Here is a 20,985-nt window from a genome sequence, read left to right as displayed (position 1 = left end):
TTGGATCCTTGACTCTGATTTCTCTGATCATATGACTGGTAATAAATCTATTTTATCTCATTTGTCTTATTTTAATTCTTTGTCTTCAAAGTTCAAGGCCTTGGTCAGGCACATGCACTTCTGAACTTGTCTTTAGACTATGTTCTTTATATTGTTCTAATATTTGTTAACAACCTCACCCGTACTCTTGATTGTTCAGTCCTTTTTAATGATGATTTTGTTTATGTCCATGACGAATGATTGGAACGGGAGTGACTTTGGAGGATTATATCATTTATCTTCACCGGTGGCATATGCTTCTATTGCTTCTCAAGACCTTACACATTAATGCTTGGGTCACCCTAACCTTAATAAAATGCATCTTTTAGTTACTAATTTTTCTAAGTTTATCCTCTTTGATTTCCATCATCATTAATTCCTTGGGGGTAATGATGATTATGATAGTGACTAGAAAAAAAACCCAAATGACTCGAATACAAGGAAGCATATTCTAATTTTGCAATAAGGAATGCAATTTATTTATGGTTAATTACTATGCAAATCTCTTAATTATAAAAATATATATATATATATATATATATATATATATATATATATATATATATATATATATATATATATATATATATATATTAAAAATGTTTATAATTAGATGTCTAAAATTGTTAATAGTCAAAATGTATATCGTCGGGCTAAAATATTTTTGGATTTAATTGAAATACACTGATAGTTTAAAGAGATTTTACACCGTCAGTTAATCCTAAACGTTGAATATTGAAATAAGTTTGACTTTTATTTTAAAAACCTATAAAGTAATGCAAACGGGTGATGATGATGAATCGACAATGTAAATCTTTTTACACTGACAGTGCATAGTAATTAATCCCAATATTTTTAAATAAGATGCTTAAATTTATTTCTCCTTATTATTATTATATAGGAATTAAAACCAAAATAAAAGACCCGTTTATATAAAATAAAAATATATATTAATTAGATAATGTTTATGATAATAAAATTAAAAGAGAATTTAGTATGATTATCGAAAATAATATGAATAATAATTTAATTAAAAATAAATTTGATATAGTCTTTAGTGATATTTTAATTTATAAATTAAACAAATAAATCATTCTTATACAACTTGCATTCCGACAACTTAATGATTAAAAAGATATTAGGTCAAAAATTTATCTTTAATTTATTTTAAAGACTAGGTTTAAGAATGGTAAAGGTATCACAACTTGTACTATAAAAATTACAGAATTGTCTAATTAATAGTTTAAAATGATAAATTTGAATTATGTTAAGAATTTATTACTCCCTCCTTTTCACAACTAGTGCATTTATGGTGAGACGGAGAGAGTAGCAATCAATTAGTATTGATTGAGATTGAATTAATTGTAAGTATGTTATTTACTACTCTCTCTGTTGTTTATCATAAGTCGTTTTTTACTTTTCACACGTATTAAGAAATATAATAATTGTAATATGAAAAAGATAAATTACGAAGGACTTTACAAAATTGTCCTTCATTAATGGTATTGGAAAGACAAATTAACATAATTGAAAGCAGAGATAATAATAAATATTTAAGGGTATAATATGAAAAATAACATTAATGATTCATTGGTATTATAAAACGACTTATATTATGGTACAAAATATTTTTACAAAATAACTTATAATAAAAAACAGAGGTAGTATTATGTATAACCACATTTGTATATTGTCACATCGTAAATTTTATCCACCATTTTTATCAAATCTTTATATTTTTGGTCATATGTTTTGTCACTTGAGTTTATCTAAGACATTAAGTGTCTGACTATGTACTTTGCATTTTGTCTGAGTATTTGATTATTGACTGAGTCATTTGGATTTTTCTGAAACATTTTGGTGCATCTATATCCTTTTGGGTCTTTTTGAGTCAGTTATGTCTAGGCCAGTTGCCTTTATCTGAGACATGTGTCTTTGTTTGTGCATTTTGCTTTATATGAGTCCTCATGTTTCATCTCAGTCAATCATTTAGAATAATTTGCATTTGGTATGAGTCAAAGGTCAACCCAATTGACTAAAAGTCGAAGGAGACAATTTTGACTTTTTATTCATTTCTCTTTTAATATATTTATTTCTAATATAGTCCTTTTTTATTTCTTTTATTTTTATTAATCGTTTTCATTTAGTCATTTAATTAGTCATTTAGTCATTTTATTTATTATTATTTTGATTAGGTCAGTCTTTGAATTTATTTTTCAATTTTATTTTTATTATTTCGTTTTGTCCACACAAAAAAACGAGATCAAACTTTCCAATTTCGGGTTAATCACAAAATATTCAAATCTTTTTCATTCAGATCACAAAGGGATTCAGTTACACTTGAAAAGCCCATGGATACGCAAACTTATGCCCTAAGTTCCAAACGGTTAATCTAATCTAATACAAATCAATCTAATTGAAATCCTAAACCTAATTTTACCTATAAAAACCCTAAGAAATCTACAGAAAAGAGGCCACGAGTACACAACAAAAGTAACCCTAAGAGTTTGCCTTCACATTGAAGACAAACTATGTCTAAAAACCTAGCCTCTGTTGAAGCTTTGCTCCACACAGCAGTACCTCGCACAATAGAGAAGAGAAAGTGTTTTGCCTCTTTTTGTCCAACTTTCTCAATTTCTACTTAGCAGAAAAAAAAACTTCCATCGCCTTTTCTATATACTTAACCTAATATTGATATGCTTAATTCTCAACTTTCCCTCAATTCTTACCAACTCTCACCTTAGTCCACCAATTTCATTAATTTACTATTTTCCACTCCACAACTCACAGTTTCTCTTATTTTATTATTATTCTATTATTTTAGTCACTTAAAACTAACTAATAATTCTAATTAATTTCTACCACTCTTTATAAATCTCCCAAAAATATCCATCATTGCCAAATTGTCATATAACACGCGTTATCGCAAAAATAAATAATTAAAAATATTTTAAATCACTTAAATAATAAATAAAAACAACAAAAGTTCAGTTAAATAAATTAATCGAATTCGAGGTGTTACAACTCTCCCCACTTAAAGGATTTTTTCCCTCGAAAACTACCTAAACAAAAAAGCTTCAGCTATGACTCTCTCATCCGAATCTCCAACTCCCACGTAATGTTTCCTTCAGCAGGTCCTCCCCAAAACCTTTACCAAGACGGTCTCTTTACCTCTCAAGTGTTTCAACTTTTGATCATCAATTCGTAATGATGATGCCTCCACAGTCAGGTTATCTCTCACTTGTACATCATCCATTTGAATCACATGAGACGAATCTAGAACATACTTTCGAAGTTGAGACACATGAAACATAATGTGAAGATTTGAAAGAGATGATGATAAAGCAACTCTATAGGCCACTTCTCTTACCCTCTTCAAAATTTGATAAGGACCAATAAAACACGACGTGAGCTTTCGATATTTCAAAGCACGACCAACACCAGTCACCAGAGTGACTCTCAAGAACACATGATTTCCCTCTTGAAATTAAGTGTTTTTCTCCTTTTGTCATGACAACTATTTTGTCAACTCTGTGAAGCTATCATCTTCTCTTGAATCATCTCGATCTTTTTCGTCGTCTGCTAAATGATTTATGGTCCAAGTACAACACTTTCACCATAATCATACCAACATAAAGGTGTCCTACACCTTATACCATACAGTGCTTCAAAAGGTGCAATTCCAATACTAGAATGGAAAATGTTAATGTAGATAAACTCGATCAACGGAAAGTAGCTATCCCAATTACCTCTTTACCCCAACATGCAAGCTCTCAACAAATCTTTTAAAGACTAGATAGTCCTCTATGACTGATCGTCCGTTTGTGGGTGATAAGTAGAACTCAATTGTAACTTGGTTCCCAATTCTTCCTGCAAACTCTCCCATAACCTCAAAGTAAACTTCTGATCTCTATCCAGAATCATACTCGAAGGAATATCATGCAAACTATCAATCTTCTAGATGGAAACCTCGATCAGTTTCTGAAACGGATAATTGATCTTTATCGGAATTAAATGAGTCGATTTAGTCAACATATTCACCACAACCTAAATCGTATCACAACTCGTCACAAAATCCATAAAAATATTATCCCATTTCCATTATAAAATACTCAACGGTTTTATCAATCTGGACGGCTTCTGATGCTTAATATTTGAGTCAAGCAAGACTAACAAACTCATAAACATCCCTCTTCATACATGGCCATCAAAACATCTTCTTAAGATATTGGTACATCTTAGTATCATCAGGGTGATTACTAAAACCACTCTTATGACCTTCTTCAAGGATACTCTTCTAAATCTCTGACACATTTGACATACAAACTCTACCGTGGAACCTCATAACCCATTCTCATCAATTCTGAAATCTACCTTTTTACCTTGATTGATCCATATCGGTCAGCCAATCAATCCCAAGTCGACTTTCTGACCCTCTCTTATCTCTTTAAGAATACCACCAATTAACTTCAACATACATAACGTCACACTGTTGAGAGTCATATTACACACAAAACTAAGATCTTTGAACTATTCAATCAAATTCAATTCTCTAACCATCAATGTTGACACGTGCAAGGACTTCATGCTCAACGCATCTGCTACAAGATTTGTTTTACCAAGATGGTAACTCAAACTAAAATCATAGTCCTTCACAAATTCAAATCACCTCATCTTCCTCATATTCAGTTCCCTTTGATTGAACAAATACTTCAATCTCTTATGATCATTGAACACTTCGAATATAGCGCCAAACAGACAATGTCTCCAAACTTTAAACATGAACACCACATCTGCCAACTCTAAATCACAGGTAGGATAATTCCTCTCATGAATCTTCAGTTGTCTCAAAGCATACACACAACCTGACCTTTTTGCATAAGCACACCACCTAAACCCATATTAGAAGCATCACAATACACGATAAAAGATTCACTTAGTCTCGATAAAATCAAAAGTGGTGCTAACGTCAATTTCTTCTTGAGCTCTTGAAAAATATCTTCACACTGAACACCCCACACATAAGCTTGTCTTTTTTGAGTCAACTGAGTCAAACGGAAAGGCAACTTTGAAAATCCTTCTATAAACCTTTTACAGTAACCAACCAAGCTCAAAAAACTTTTGATTTCTGTAACTGACTTCAAAGTCTCCCACTGCAACATGACACTAACCTTTGGCGGATCAACCATAATACCACCACTAGAAATCACATGACCAAGTAAACTCACTTCACGCAACTAGAACTCTCACTTGGACAACTTCACATACAACTTCTTATCTTTCAAAGTCTGTAGCACAACTCTCATATGTTATGCATGATATTCATCTGACTTTGAGTACACCAAAATATCATCGATGAACATAACCACAAGCTGATCCAAGTTAGGATGGAAGATCCTATTCATATACTCCATGAATACACCCTATACATTAGACACATTGAATGACATCACTTAATACTCATAATGACCATATCAAGTTCTAAACGCAATCTTCAAATTATATCTTCTGGCTTCACACGAATTAGATGATAACTCGATCTCAAACAAATCTTATTAAACATGCAAGTACCAACTAACTGATTGATCAGATCATCGATCCTAAGAAGAGGATATTTATTATTGATAGTAACCTTATTCAACTGTCGATAATCGACACACAACCTCATGCTACCATTTTTCTTCTTAACTAACAACATTGGTGCTCCCGGCGGTGAAACACTAGGTCGAACAAACTTATTCTCAAGCAGATCCTCTAATTATTTCTTCAACTCACTCAGCTCTGAAGCTGACATCCTATAAAGTGCCATTGACACAAGACTAGTACCAGGTACTAAGTCAATGGCTAAATCAACCTCGCGTTCCAACGGTAAATCACAAATATCATCTAGAAACACCTATGGAAAATCACACACAACTGGTAGATCACCAATCACAACTTTGATTTCAGACTTCAACAAAGCGAACGTCTTAAACACTCAAGTTTCATCCTTTAAGGACTCATCCACTTGCTTAGCAGTCATAAACATCAGATATTCACCTTCCTCAATCTTTAGAAACAACATGGACTTATCGAAATAATTGATATGAACATGGTTGAAATCCAACCAGTTCATTCCAAGGATAACATCAAGTTGATTTAATGGTAAGCATATTAAGTCAATACCAAAGTTCTTACCATCAAGAGTCAACGAACAATTCAAACACACCCATGAACGAATATGTCACACCCGTGTCAATGATAGCAATCAGAGAAACAACATTAATAAAGCATGTACCTCGAATCAAGTCATCGCATATAGTAGTCTCTGCTCCACTTAAAGCAAAAACTTTCCCTCTAAACTAAGTCTTCTTCAGTTTCTAGCATTTAGTACTAATGTTACCTAGTTCTCCATAGTTGAATCAAGTCATAATATTGATCTTAAAATCAACAATATGGTGTCTTGGCTTTCCACACTTGAAACATTTCTCACTAGAACTCTTGCATTCACTATCACGATGACCCATCCTTCGACAACTAAAATATCTAATTGAAGAATGAGTGTCTCCCCCACTTGTCTCTTTCCCACCTGAAGCCTTTCACTTCCTTTTATTAGTTGGAGCCCCATAAGGTTTTCCACGGTTTTAATTTCCACTTTTCTTCTCACTAACACTCTTATAGTGAGCATACCTAGCACGACTATCTTCATCGTAGATCCAACACTTATTAACCAGCACAGAGAAAAGAAGAATCTTTTGGTACCTGATGAATTGCTTAATCTCTGGACGCAAGCCACTCTAAAACTTGATACACTTAGAACCTTCAGCTCATACCCCATTGTATTGCGGGCATAACCTAGACAACTCCTTACAACATAACAACTCATACATATAATCCTAATTTACCACTTATAATTATGCAAATTAATTCATTTATTATTCCATCTTCCTAATAATCCACTGTAATTAATTAATTACATCAAAAACCCCAAAACAATAGTTAACCATCGACCACACGAGAAAACAACATCTAAAATCGAACTAGTCATACAAAAACGATATATGGCGGCCATGACGGGAAGCCCGTCACTTGGGTGATGGGTCCTTCATCACCCTTTGCCCATATTACGACCAATCGGAGAAATCCCGCATAGAGACCATGACGGTCTTCTTGTCACCCTTCTAACAACTATCACCAACCATGATGCATGACGGGCAGCTCGTCACGCTATTACAAAAGGCAGTTTCTGCGTTTTCCTCTAGGGGAGCTCACTAAAAGCTATAATTTTGACACCAACACCCAATTCACACACAAAAAAAAGCAGATGTTATTATACAGAGATTAAATAATCACATACTCATCGATTATCATTCAATTTCATCAATTAATCCCAAATTCAAGGTTATGTTCATAACACCAAAACACATCAATGACAACAGTCACATTAAAAATTCATACCAACATACTATGCATAATATTCAACATATAGCAAAGCACAAATTCACACATTAAGTTAAATTACTTGAGAAATAATATGACGAGGTGTAAAAAAACCGGTTTAAATTTTAAAAACAATTTTACAAAACTATGCAATCAAATAATATACTCAAATTTGTAAAAATACAAATGCGTGAGTTTTGATAATCACTGTGTATTTATAGTCATAAATGTCATAAATTTTTAGACATCCTATATAAATTAGTTACTATTTAAATGTGACAAAATAATCAATTTTAAAAATAAAAAAATTGATTGTGTCAAATTTTAAATTTTGTACTATGATCCTTCTTACGCATCTTCAATAATAATATAGTTAGGGGTGAATTAGAAAATTGTTTTTTTTCTTCTTAAAATAAAAATAAAAATATTCCAATGGTGTTGACTCCGGCTCCGAGATAAACTGAGGGTTGCGAAAAACTTGGGCCGCCCAAATATCCCGGGTCGGTATTGGGCGCCCATTCTAAAACCCTTCTCATTTCGTTTCTCACTTTTTTAACGTTAGTCTTTCTCTGCATCTAAAACCCTCGCCTCTATTCACCAACCTTCACCTTCTCAGCATCAATGGCTACTACGCTTCTTCTCCGAAATTCTTCCTCTTCATCTTCCAAACTTCTTTCTCCTCTTCTATTCTCCTCTCAATTTCACACTTCCCTCACTCGTTCACCTCAATCTCAATCCCCTCTCACCAATGACAATACCACCTCATCTCCTTCTTCTTCAAACCCTTGGTGGAGATCCATGGCTACTTTCACCAGAACGTAACTCTCCTATCTCTCTCACTCTTCAATTTTTAAAATCGCAAATTATTTATTTACTATGTGTTGTTGTTTTGCATACAGGAAACCTCATGTTAACGTTGGGACTATTGGTCACGTAGATCACGGCAAAACCACACTCACTGCTGCAATCACCAGAGTAACACTTCAATGTCTTTTTTCTTAAATTTGAAGTGAAGTGAAGCTTAGGTTTCAATCGATTAGGTTTTAGTAGAGCTAATGAAGTTTTGGTTGATTGCAGGTACTTGCTGATGAAGGGAAAGCTAAGGCTATAGCTTTTGATGAAATTGATAAGGCTCCTGAAGAGAAGAAAAGAGGAATTACAATTGCTACGGTTAGGATTTGTTTTTATTGCTTATTTGTTCGGTGCAAATGTTATATTACATTGTTTTTTCTGCCTCTGTGAATCAATTTGTATGAAAATGGAAGTAATTGTTTGGTGATACAATTTTCAGGCACATGTTGAGTATGAGACTGCAAAACGACATTATGCACATGTAGACTGTCCTGGACATGCAGATTATGTCAAAGTAAGATTTAAATTTGCTCTTAAACATAGCCTAGAGTTGTACCGTTCAGTATTTAATTTATATATTAAGCACCGACTTTATAAATATGTTTATACACTATCTTGGTACATTGAAAATTAGGTTTTAAGTAGTCAACCATTTCTTAAAACTTAATCATCTTAAGATGATTAACTTTTAAGAAATGGTTGAGTATTTTTTACATAGGATTGTTGATATTTAAAGGTGGTGGAATGAAATTAAGTGATTTTATGTTTTGACAAAATCATGTATTTGATATCCATGTCAGAGAAAATTGATTAAGTTTTTCGTTGGTTGTTGACTTCCTAACACAACCCTCTCCTTTTATTCGGTCTTGAGACAAAGTGTTGAGCAGGAAAAAACCATCACGTGAATAAAATGAATGTATGGTAAGATTATACAAGATATGGTTATGAATGACAACATCAGAGAGAGAGATGAGGTATCACCCATTATAGAAAAGATGGTGGAATATTGCTTTTAGGTGGTTTAAGCACGTGAAGAGAAGATGTGTAGATTATGTAATAAGGAGAGTAAATTAGATGGAGGGTAGTCAAATCACTAGAGGCGGAGGAAGACCTAGAAAAACTCTAAAAGAAATTATTAAGAAAGACTTTAAGATTAATTAGTAGAATGGAGATACAATATATGACCAAATTTATGGCGTTGTTTGATCCATGTAGCTGACTCTACTTTGTGGGATACAACTTGATTGTTATTATTATTGTTGTTGTTGTTAGAGTAGTCATTTCCGAATAGCGGCGCGGAGCGGCCAACCCAAAAGTGGGATGACCACTCTATTTGATCATTTTTTGGACAAATTACATATAGTAGTTATAAACATATATTTAATTTAAAATTAAACAAATAACCGAACTCATAAAATATTCATAAATCAAAGCACACATGACTTTTGAAGTGCATAAACGTCTATGAAGGAAGGTTAAGGTTGAGTCTCAACTCAAATTTCATTGAAAAACCCAAAATTAGCCTTAAAACATTGTAATTTTAAGGTGGTAATTTTGGTTTTTTAGAGGAGAAAAGGATAGCGGGTCAGAAACTGCTCCGGGCCGGAAATCGCTCAGCTCACTATCCCGCTATTTACCCTATAGCAGCCGCTATAGTGTTCTGCACCGCTAAGGCTCTTCCCATAGCAGTCGCCCTGTGCTCCGCTCCGCTATAGCGGGATAGCTCCGCTATTGACTACTCTGGTTGTTGTTGTAAGTCATAATAGAATTATCAATATTGTCTAATTGGGTGCTTTGTGGCTCCATCCTCTAATGGAATTGAATATGCAAAAGAGAAGTCAGATTAGTATCTATTTCTAATTCTAACCAAAATATGTAGAAAAATAATTAAGTTACTAAAGAATTTGCCATGGCTTTGCTGAGTCTCTCAGATAACTGCTTTGTCTTTGTCTGATGTTGTGACTTTAGTATTACAACATGCCTTAATGTACTATTAGGCGTTTCTCTATCAGTTTTCTTTTAAGTAAAGTAAAGCACAAAATAGTCCTTATTCAACCATCAACACTATTTTATGAAAGATGTTGCTGCCATTTTGTGCTTGTTTAGTTATCGCACATATTGAACCATTGTTTGCTTTGCAGAATATGATTACCGGAGCTGCCCAAATGGATGGTGGTATACTTGTTGTATCTGCACCTGATGGACCAATGCCTCAAACCAAGGAGCACATTCTTCTAGCTCGCCAAGTAGGTATTTTATTGAAGTGGTTTGTAAACAATAGAAGCAAACTTTTAGGTCTACCGTTACTTCCTTGGTTCTAGATTAACACTTATTTACCTTTACATGAATTGTCCAGGTTGGTGTGCCGTCTCTTGTGTGCTTTTTAAATAAAGTTGATGCTGTGGATGATCCAGAATTGTTAGAGCTTGTAGAAATGGAGCTCCGTGGTGAGTGTTTCTCTAACAATGCACATTCCCTCCCTTTTCCCTATTAATATTCATGATAAAAACGCACCTTTGTAACTTTCTGTAGTCCTCTTTTTGGTATATTTTGAAGTGGAATTTTGTTAATTGTGTATCTGGCAGAGCTTCTGAGCTTCTACAAGTTCCCTGGGGATGACATCCCTATCATTAGAGGTTCAGCACTGTCTGCTTTAAATGGTACAAACGAAGAGATTGGCAGTAAGGCCATTCTCAAATTAATGGATGCTGTAGATGAATACATTCCTGACCCTGTTCGTCAGCTTGATAAGCCTTTCTTGATGCCCATTGAAGATGTGTTCTCAATTCAGGTAAAAGGGCATGGATTCTTTTTTGTTTTCTTACACTTTTGAAGAATGACAACTCATTGAAATAAGTACGTACTTGGTTATTGTATTTATACACTACTTGTTAGTCGAGAGGTACTTTTAATAATTTATCCTTAAGCCTTTCTGTTGACATTGACACAACACAATGCTGGCATCAATCTAATTTCAGTTTGATATGAAACCTTGCAAAACATTGTTGTCTATTTATTTGTTTTATTTTTAAAAAGAAATTAAAAAGAAAATACTGAAGTATCACAATCTGCCTCGATTTCATCTGGTATGTTGCAAAGCAGGATCATAATTAGAAGCATTGATATCCAGAATGTCATGTCTGCTGATTTATATTTTTAATTTGTGCTCAAGGGACGAGGAACAGTTGCTACTGGCCGTGTTGAACAAGGGATCATCAAAGTTGGTGACGAAGTTGAGATTTTAGGTCTGATGCAGGTATGTTGATTGAGTCATTTCCTGGATTGCCCTTGAATTCTAATAGTTCCTTTTCTTAATCTACTGATTACTGATTTATTTGCTTGTACATCTTATTTGCTATTGGGGGTGATTAATGTTTTGTTCTTGTTTGGATATTGGTCGGTTTTTTATTATGAGTTTTTGATGAATTTCTTGCATTATAATGGTGTTTCCTAAAACTAAAATTTACCTGGTAGGGTGGTCCTCTGAAAACAACCGTTACTGGAGTTGAGATGTTCAAGAAGATATTGGATCAAGGACAAGTAAGTTTTTGTTATCTTCATATTGAGAGATATTTACATAGCATAAATTAAACTTGGTTTTTTACATTTCTTAGGCTGGTGATAATGTTGGTCTTCTTCTCCGTGGTCTGAAACGTGAAGACATTCAACGCGGTCAGGTTAGAAGCAATGGTCTAGCTTTTCCTTTTTGTTAGAGACTGTCACGGGATTCAAGAGAACTTTATATTAACCTGTACTTGTTTCAGTAGATATTTTTCGAGTTCTCAAATTAAAAAAAATGCTAAGATTGAGAAACCAGTTTACTAACTTTGCCTTGTTTTTATTAGGTCATTGCTAAACCTGGTTCTGTAAAAACTTCCAAGAAATTTGAGGCAGAGATATACGTGCTCACAAAGGATGAGGGTGGTCGACACACTGCTTTCTTTTCTAACTATAGACCTCAGTTTTACTTGAGGACTGCTGATATCACTGGAAAAGTAGAGTTGCCGGAAAATGTAAAAATGGTTATGCCTGGAGACAATGTTACTGCCGTGTTTGAATTGATTTTACCTGTTCCTCTTGAAACAGGTCAGTATATTATTTAACAAGGATACATTATTTTTAATTTTTAATTTTTAATTTTTAATTTATTATAATATACAAAAGGGAGAAGAATGGTTTCAAAAATTTTCTGCATGTTAATCTCCTCATAAATTTTCCAATATGCTGCTGCAATGTTAGCCTCATGATAGGCTGAATTCATTATGGACTTTATGCTGGAGTGAGGAAAGCTCAATGCTTCTTATTTGATTTTACAGGGCAAAGATTTGCTTTGAGAGAGGGTGGCAGAACAGTTGGTGCAGGTGTGGTATCAAAAGTGCTGAGCTGAAGTCATTAAAAATATTTAGTCCTACACATTTGCAAAAGGGGTTTGAAGCCCTGGGATCCGATTAATCTATTGAAAATACAATCCCTGTGATAATCAATTAATATTCAGCTGTGGTTGGATGATGATTTGAGTAAATTATAGAGAAGCTCATCTTCATGGTTCATTTATTTAGTTCATAAATTGTCAACATACTCTTGATCACAAAAAAAAAAGAAGCTCAGTAGCTGCAGACTCTTCCTGCTTTATGAAAAATAATATGTGAATGAGTAATCTCTTTATACGTTAACAGTTTTGATGTTGGATTTTGCAAATCTTTTTTATTGAAAATATTATTATTCATTCTGCTACAAGACTCTTTTGCTCTTTGTTTCTATTTGTTTCAGATATATCAATAAGTTGAAACATATGATTGTTAATTGTGTTTATTATATATATAGCTTGAAATTTATTTAGAACGTAAGATTGAATTCTAAGATTGAGCTAACATGAGCCTTTTGTTTCCAAAAGTATCATGTGGCTCAGATCGAAGGAATAAGCTGCCACAAATAGGGTGTGTTAAAAAGATCGCATGTTGAATGCACTAGCTTTTCCTTTTTGTTATTGATTACAAAGTTTCTGTTTTCCCTCCCATTTTCTAAGGGCTACAAAGTTTCTGTTTTTTCCCCTTTTCCTAAGGGCCTGTTTGGATAAACAGCTTATTTGGAGTTTATAGCATAAGTGCTTATTTTGATAAGTACTTATGAAAAAGTTTGCATAAGTTATTTTTCTAACAAAAGAGAAAATAAATTTAAATAATTTTTATATGTGCTATAAATTTTTTTGCGAAAGTTACTTTTGAGAACTTATAAAAATAAGCTCAAATTTTGTTATGAATAATGCTATAAGCTGTTTCAGTAAGTTCTTTCAAACAGTGTTGCAATTTATGGCATTAAATAAGTTTAAATAACTCAATTCAAACAGACTTTGTTGTCTTACGAAGCATTGGAAGTGTTATTATGTATCTCTCCCACATTGATCATCAATGAAAACAACACTTAGCATGTAACTCACATATTGATTATCAATGAAAACAACACTTAGCTAGTATGTAACTCCCATATTGATTATCAATGAATACAACACTTATCTTGAAGTTTGTATGTAACTCCATATTGATTATCAATGAAAATGACAGTTATCTTGTTATATGCTTTTACCGTAATTTTCACTTTGTTGGTATCATTAGCTCTTTTGATCTAGACCTTTGCTTCTGCAATGGTCATGCTATCTCGAATGGTTATATCAGTGGCTTTTTATCTTCTCTTAATAGATGAATCTATTTTTGTATATTTCGACAACGGTCCTTCCTATGTATCCATCACGCCCGTTTTAACTGGTTTGAATTATCATTCATGTGTGAGATCTATGTGACGTTCTTTTGGTGCCAAAATGAAGTTTGAACTACTTGATGGAACCATCTTGATGCCAATTGATTCTTTTGATCTTTTGTTTTGTGTTCGGAATCGTTGTAACATGCTTATCCATTCCTGGATTATGAAGTTGGTTGATGCATTGCACAATATATCGTGTTCTTCATGGATGTTTGACTCAATTTGAAGGAACGCAGCTCTCAAGGTGATTTAATCCACGGTGTCTTTGAACTCTAGTAGGAAATTTACGTGCTCAAGCAAGATTCATGAACACTAACCGAATTTTTCTCTATACATCAAATTCTATGGAAGAATTAGATATATACATGTCAATTCCCACTTGTTGTAGAGTTAAGTGTGATTGTGAAGCCATGCGTGCTACTAGATGCAATCATCAATTGTTGCATTTCATGCGTTTCTTGATTGGTTTGAATGAGAACTTTAGGGTTGTCAAATCCTAGATTCTGTAACTTGATCCCTTACCACCAATTAACAAAATATTTTTCATGGTTCTCCAACATAAGCGACAAATTATGATTGTGTTTTCTAATGATTCTAAAGCAATCATTAATGCCTTTAGTTCTAGGAGATTAACCCTAAATTTGGAAAATTTCCCTAAATTTTAAACCTCGCATCTGTACTTACTGCAATAGAACAGGACATACGATCGAGACCTGCTACAAGAAACATGGTTTGTCTTCTCATTTACAGCGTTCCAATTCATCTGTTGCTCATGGTGTTGCACATGAATGGAGTGAATTTGATATCGATGTTCATTTGCAACTCTTGGCCGTAAAGGAGCCCCTCCTCCTTTGACTCATGATCAATATGAAAAACTCATCAATCTAATTCAAGGATCTAACACCAAACAACAATATGAAATTGTTACTTCAAACCGGGTTCGCTCAATTCAGCCATCTGGTTATATACCAGCTGATCACAAAGGTATACAACTTGTTAATACTTTATCTTGCAATATTTTTTTATGTTACAGCTTAAATCTTGGCTCATGGTAGGAGCTAGTCACCACATATGTTCATGTCACGAGATTGTTGCATCGCTCCCATGCCGCAAAGTTCATATCCACATTCTTGGAATTTCAATCGATTTGCCCACAAACTTGACTTTATTTTTGTTTGTTGCTAAAGCTCTACACGTCTTCAACACCCAAGAATGATTGTTTTCTCCAAATCAAGTTGGTGCAACACAAATAAGAATGACTGTTTCCAAATAAAGTTGGTGAAACATGAACAATAGTTTGATTCTCTAATGGACGGATGTAATAAGGATCTAGGGAATGAGATTGGTCTTTGATTCACATTTCGATTTTCTCGACCCCTCACCATATGGCAACTCAAATTTGAATTGAAAGAAAATTGAAAAGAATTGATAGAGATTGCCATTTAAAAAATTCTAACACAACAGAAGCTGAGCGGTGATCACTGATACCATCAAAGTATTTGGGAAGAACATAATCATCACCAATTGGTGTGTAAACTCATCTATTCAACTTGCGATAACAGGTGGTTTCAAAATATAAATAACTCTAACTTACTAGAAAGAGAAAGGGTTAAAATGTTACAGGTCAATTAGTAAAGTCTAAGCGCACACTCAAATCAATTACATCATCATAGTTTGGTAGCAGGTATAGTTTGATAATATTAATAGTGCACTATGGTGAATTACCTCATCATTTGCTTACACCCACAACTTTCTAGGCTCTTTGTTTCTACTTTGGTCCGCGGCACAGACGTCCATTGCATCTGAAGATTCATGTTAATGGTGGAAAGAGCTTTTAGTGGATTTTATATGAGAGATTTTGACAATTCAGTCTTGACCTAAGTACTAATTTTATTATACTAGAGAAAGCCAATTGCTTGATTCCATAGCAAAATTCTACATTACAAACTACAATACCAAACAATGCTTCCTGAAACTATGACACATTAACTACATACGATTGTTGATCAATTGATACCTTCAAATATTTCTTACTAGAACTGTTTAATCATCACTATAGACATTCACATTTACAGTTCAACAAACTACATCTTGGGAGATGTTACTCAAGCAAGACTTAGCACTGCCACTGCTAGTAATGCTGCGGAGCCGAAGTAAATATCTCTAATCCTCTTATCGAGTTTCTGAATCATTACCTCTTCTTTCAAACCCGATTTTACCGCATTCTTGCTGATGCTAAAGATTGTGGCCCTTAGCTTACTTACTGCCCAAGAAAGCCAAACCAACCCAAATCCCAACCCGGTATTGAAAAAGCTGGATGCAGAAAGGAGAACCCTTCCACAAGCTAGCTTACACATAACAGATAGTAGGACAGCAAGGCCAGTTCCAGCAATCCCAGCAGAAATTTGCATAAGAAGCTCAGGAAGCTCGGGGCCGGATTTCTTCAACGAAGGAATTATTGTTTTCCGATTTTGTTTCTTGTTGACCATCAAGGACAGAAGGCTCTCACATGTGTGTGAATAGTTCTTGTAGATATCTCTTCCTCTGTTGGTTTTCTTATTCTTCTTTTTTGATGGTTTGAGTTTGACTTTCTCAGGACTGCAGAGGAAAGAGAAAAAGTATTAACATTATACCTCTTGACCAAGAAATTACAGTAAGCAATCTCCTTTCTATAGAAGATAATCCTTTCTTATTTGATTTGTTCTTGAGAATTTATTGTTATTATATAGAAGATAAAAAGCTATTTCCATTGACTGGAATGTTTTTCATTGTTTCCCCTCAAGCTTAAAAAGCAGTTTTTATTTCATTATTTAAACACAAGTTAAGCTTAAATACAACAGCAACTATTTTCTCTAGCATATGATAGTGCTTGGTGAAGCTCATTAGAACACAGGAACAAGAAACATATTCAAACAGCCAAACTCCACATAACAATTAATCTAAATTTAACAATTGTCGCCTCAACCAACCCTCAAAGCCTTAGATGCCGAATAAAAGATTTATTAATATAAGATTTATTAATGCAGCCCACATTCTTATTTCTGCGATGGAGGAAAAACATTAGCCTTAATATTTTCATGGTGAATACATAAGTTTGTTTTCTTAAAAAGACATTCAAATTAAAACTACAGAAAGATGAAAGTGCAAACATTTAAATGCCGAATAAGGTTGACAGATCAAAATAATTGTCTTTTTTTTTTCACCGACAAACATCAGAGCATATCACAGTAAGAAGCAATGTCAACAGAAAGAAAAAGTATATTTTGCATACCTCCTTAAAGGTGCGGTTAAGGTAGATTTCATCTTCATTGTAGATGAATGACTCTGTACTTCTGCTTCATCGATATTCACCCTGTCCATATAGAATCTCAGCAAAGTCAATTTCTTGATAAAAAACTAACAATCTTAAAATGTCAAATCAAGAGACTAAAAAGTGATGTATGGTATTTTTTACCGAACAGCATAATAATAAGAATGTCACAGTTTCACAAATGTATTATATTGTTCAATTCAATGCAAACAGCTCTAGAAGCAAGCTGATTCAGCTACAATGATTTAAAGTCTATAGTTGATCCTAGTACACAGACTCCCTATTAGAAAAAGGTTACAATTAAGTTCTTATATCTACATTCATATTTAATGTTATCCCTGTTCTCAGTTGCCAGTATAAAACAGTGAGATGGACATCAAATATTATGAAGAATAGAAATCAAATTGAAATGAGTATGTGCCTGCGTGCATAGGCGTGTTTGCATGTGGGTACTGATTTTTATTTTTATCTTATTTTATCATATATGGATCAAATTGAAAACAAATGTCAAGCATAAGGACCAATAATTTAATTTAACTGAAATTAAAGTACCTAAATATAACATCCTAATCCTACCAATACAAGTAAAATAAGAATTAATTTCTAGATGTCACGGAAGTATAACTTCATATTTTCTGATCACAGCTCGCATGAATACACAAAATATGCCCAGTGGTTAATGCTATACAAACCAAGGTCGGTTACAACTGAATTGTGGCCTAAATGGTCATGGATTCAAGTAGTAGAATCAGTTTCTTGAACATGGATTCTAAATGTGAAGTAGTAGATCAATAATTGATTTGACCCTTTCCTAGACCCTGCCAGGGGTGGAGCTTTGTAGCATCATGTTTATGGTAAACTACAGTAGACAGATAATCTAGCAATGTTAAGTAACATAGTTACTTATGCCTTTTAGTCTATTTTTATTAAAGCTAATTTAAATGGAAAGGATTTGATCTGTTTTAGGAGGTAAGCAGAATACACTTTTCCACAACCCCAATTGACAAATAGTTGTTTAACAGCCTTCTGTTTTTCTAACTGTGTTTTTCTATACATGGTTGTGTAGTTTAACTTTTCACAACATATATTAGTCTTGTTTAACCAGTTCCTTGATAATATCAACAATTATGTTTGAGCCGAGCTAGCATAAACTTGTGAAAGTGCAATTGATGGTACGTGTATGATTTCCGTTCAGAACTGTGATCTCTCATAGTTTACTGTTTTTATTAGGGATGCTCTGCACCTGCACATACACCCGTCACAATTGGCTCTAATGACTATATTATCCCTTATCTCACCCCTGAACTACCTACTTGGAGCGACTCTGATATTTGCAGAACATGTTTTCGTTTCGTTTTTTGAATGCCATATTCGCACATCTAAAAGGATAAAATTTGACAATAGACTAGAGAAGAGACATATCATTTGCAAACATAATGCAGTTCTTAATTTGATGTCAAAATGTAAATAAAAACATTTGGCATTAATTCAAATACAATATAGATTATAAAGAAATTTAGATGATAATAGTGCTTTTACCTGCTGAAGTGTGGAACAAGCATTGAGTGCTTTTCACCCTTATGTAAGCTCTTTGACAAGTATGACTCAGCAACTACAGAAAGAAGATCTTTCATCTGAATCTCAGCACCCATAAATGTGATTTGGCCATCAAGATGAACTGTAACCTTTGAAGTAAGTGCGGAATCTTGAAGAAAATACAGCAAAGGCTTCTTGATGTTGAATTTGTCATTAGGGTATAAAAGAGATGACGAGTCAGATGAGAATGGTTGTTGAGGTTCATTAATGGCTGACAACTGCAACTTCATCAAGTCTAATAACAAGGATATATTTGCACCATCTGTACGCGGCTCAGCAGTTCCCGATTTTAGGAGATTTGAAACTGTATCATGCTTAGTGCATTGCTCAACAATGCCAAAACCTAAAAGTACTGCATTTGAGCAGGATTCTGTAAAAATGAAAGGTAAATAATGTTAATCAGAAGCCACGATTAGATACAATCATACAACATAAAAAACAAAGGATCTAGCAATTTAAATGATCTCATGCATTCATCTTCTCTCGTATTTCTTACATCAATTAATCAAAATGGTAATATATAATATATTAAGTATTTAACACAAACACAACACTAATGATGATTTGAAAATTAGAAGAAATCGAACGTACATGTATGAGTGGTATGCCAGTGTCAGACATTGACACACCTTTAATCTTAAGTGTCAGTGCTACATAGTACTAGTACATAACATCTTAGAGACAAAGTCAATGACGTCTATGAGGGTATGCAACATGGACTACAACACATGGTCTCAAATTTTCCACAATTAAACTTTGTCTAAATAAGGCATCATAATAGATTTGTCACTGCTAAACCATGGCTAAATAGAATCCCTAGTTGTTTGGTTAATGTTGAATCGGGGCTAACCTAAACATGACCTCCAAAAACTTAAGACGGCTCTGGACAAAGCCAACCTTTATTGGTTCTAATATACGATAATGATCAAACTATAATCAAGCATTATAGAAAAACTAACCACAAAATGGTTAGATATCAGACATACCTTGTGCATCAATTGATACCGGCCATTGAGCAGAGGAATCAACATTGACGAGCTGACTTTCATCAAACCATTTATTTTGGGTTTTCATCGACTCTACAAATGGACTCGCCTTAAGAAAAGGATACTGATAATTGAGCATGTCTGGTTTTGCAAAAGAAGAAGGTGCAAAAGTTTGACAGTCCTGTCATAAAAAAATACTAAAAATAAGAATTGAAAAGTTACACATTCAGCAAGATTTCCATTAATAAACCTTATGTGTATGCTTATAAAAACCCTAATTTACTGAATAATAACACAATTATGACACTGAACCAACAAGAATTACAAAATTAAATAAGCTATGAATCTCTGAGGAGATTTGGATATTATATTGTTACCTTGATGTGTGATGTGGGGAAGGCGAGGGGTGAAGGGTAGACGTGAGAAGCCATTAGAGAGAGTCTGTGCACCATTTTTGGAATGAAGTGAGGAACTAGCAGCACCCCATCCACTGATCCCTCACAACACTTGTTCTGTAATTCGAGAGAGAGATTTTGTTATGATATTGATATTTGGGTGGCTCGTATAAAAGAATGAGATTTTAATAAATGTATATGATCCACTTGTTTCATCAGAAACTTCCAAAATAGTTGAACTAATGACGGGTGTGAGCGATGGAGTCGACATTGCCATTGGAATCCTAGAGTCGACATTGGTATATTTTTTTATAATTAAAATAATAAATTATTAAAAAAACTAAATATAAAATATAAATATTTAATTTAAATTATTTTTACATAGATAATATTTTTAACATTGGACGATCAGATTGGTCATACCGACCACCGATTTCACACTCTTTAATTACGTTAACTCGTTGCGTTCAATGTTGATTCATCTCGGATTACCTCAGCATTCGCCAGGATGTTTCCAAGCATCTATCCGCCGTTTACAAAGTTATAAATATGTACAACAATAGCTTTCTGGTGGTAACAAATGATGATTATTAGCTTAAATATCAAGGAGACATAATTTGGCACAACGAAA

General features: G+C 33.7%; 2 protein-coding genes across 3 annotated transcripts; one reads left to right on the top strand and one right to left on the bottom strand.

Moving 5' to 3' along the window:
* Positions 1-7,966: 7,966 nt before the first annotated feature.
* LOC127126185 (elongation factor Tu, mitochondrial) lies at positions 7,967-13,047 on the top strand. The gene is made up of 12 exons (XM_051055069.1): positions 7,967-8,276; positions 8,358-8,433; positions 8,536-8,628; positions 8,750-8,824; positions 10,452-10,556; positions 10,667-10,757; positions 10,896-11,101; positions 11,483-11,566; positions 11,785-11,850; positions 11,925-11,987; positions 12,156-12,396; positions 12,627-13,047. The coding sequence occupies exons 1-12, from the start codon at positions 8,080-8,082 to the stop codon at positions 12,695-12,697; spliced, it is 1,368 nt and encodes a 455-aa protein (XP_050911026.1). The 5' UTR covers positions 7,967-8,079; the 3' UTR covers positions 12,698-13,047.
* Positions 13,048-15,939: 2,892 nt separating this feature from the next.
* On the bottom strand, positions 15,940-20,600 carry LOC127126184 (uncharacterized). Of its 2 annotated transcripts, none has more exons than XM_051055066.1 (5): positions 20,337-20,600; positions 19,960-20,140; positions 18,917-19,343; positions 17,339-17,419; positions 15,940-16,665 (listed from the first exon to the last, which is right to left on the bottom strand). In XM_051055066.1, the coding sequence occupies exons 1-5, from the start codon at positions 20,409-20,411 to the stop codon at positions 16,173-16,175; spliced, it is 1,257 nt and encodes a 418-aa protein (XP_050911023.1). In that variant the 5' UTR covers positions 20,412-20,600; the 3' UTR covers positions 15,940-16,172. The 2 variants fall into 2 exon arrangements, with proteins under 2 accessions (XP_050911023.1, XP_050911024.1); XM_051055067.1 differs by having other exon boundaries at positions 19,960-20,156; positions 20,337-20,585.
* Between the last annotated feature and the right edge of the window lie 385 nt (positions 20,601-20,985).

Source organism: Lathyrus oleraceus, chromosome 3, assembly GCF_024323335.1.
Source record: "Lathyrus oleraceus cultivar Zhongwan6 chromosome 3, CAAS_Psat_ZW6_1.0, whole genome shotgun sequence".
Classification (NCBI taxonomy): Eukaryota; Viridiplantae; Streptophyta; class Magnoliopsida; order Fabales; family Fabaceae; genus Lathyrus; species Lathyrus oleraceus.
Note: the sequence above shows the minus strand (reverse complement) of the source record. Positions and strands in the feature narration are given on the sequence as shown.

Coding starts and splice junctions, on each gene's coding strand:
- LOC127126185 (XM_051055069.1), top strand. CDS start 8,080: ATGGCTACTACGCTTCTTCTCCGAAATTCTTCCTCTTCATCTTCCAAA. Junction 10,557..10,666: donor ACATTCTTCTAGCTCGCCAA/GTAGGTATTTTA, acceptor TGAATTGTCCAG/GTTGGTGTGCCGTCTCTTGT. Junction 11,102..11,482: donor AAGATGTGTTCTCAATTCAG/GTAAAAGGGCAT, acceptor TTTGTGCTCAAG/GGACGAGGAACAGTTGCTAC.
- LOC127126184 (XM_051055066.1), bottom strand. CDS start 20,411: ATGGTGCACAGACTCTCTCTAATGGCTTCTCACGTCTACCCTTCACCC. Junction 19,344..19,959: donor GGTATCAATTGATGCACAAG/GTATGTCTGATA, acceptor TCATTTTTACAG/AATCCTGCTCAAATGCAGTA. Junction 17,420..18,916: donor CTTGTTCCACACTTCAGCAG/GTAAAAGCACTA, acceptor CTATATGGACAG/GGTGAATATCGATGAAGCAG.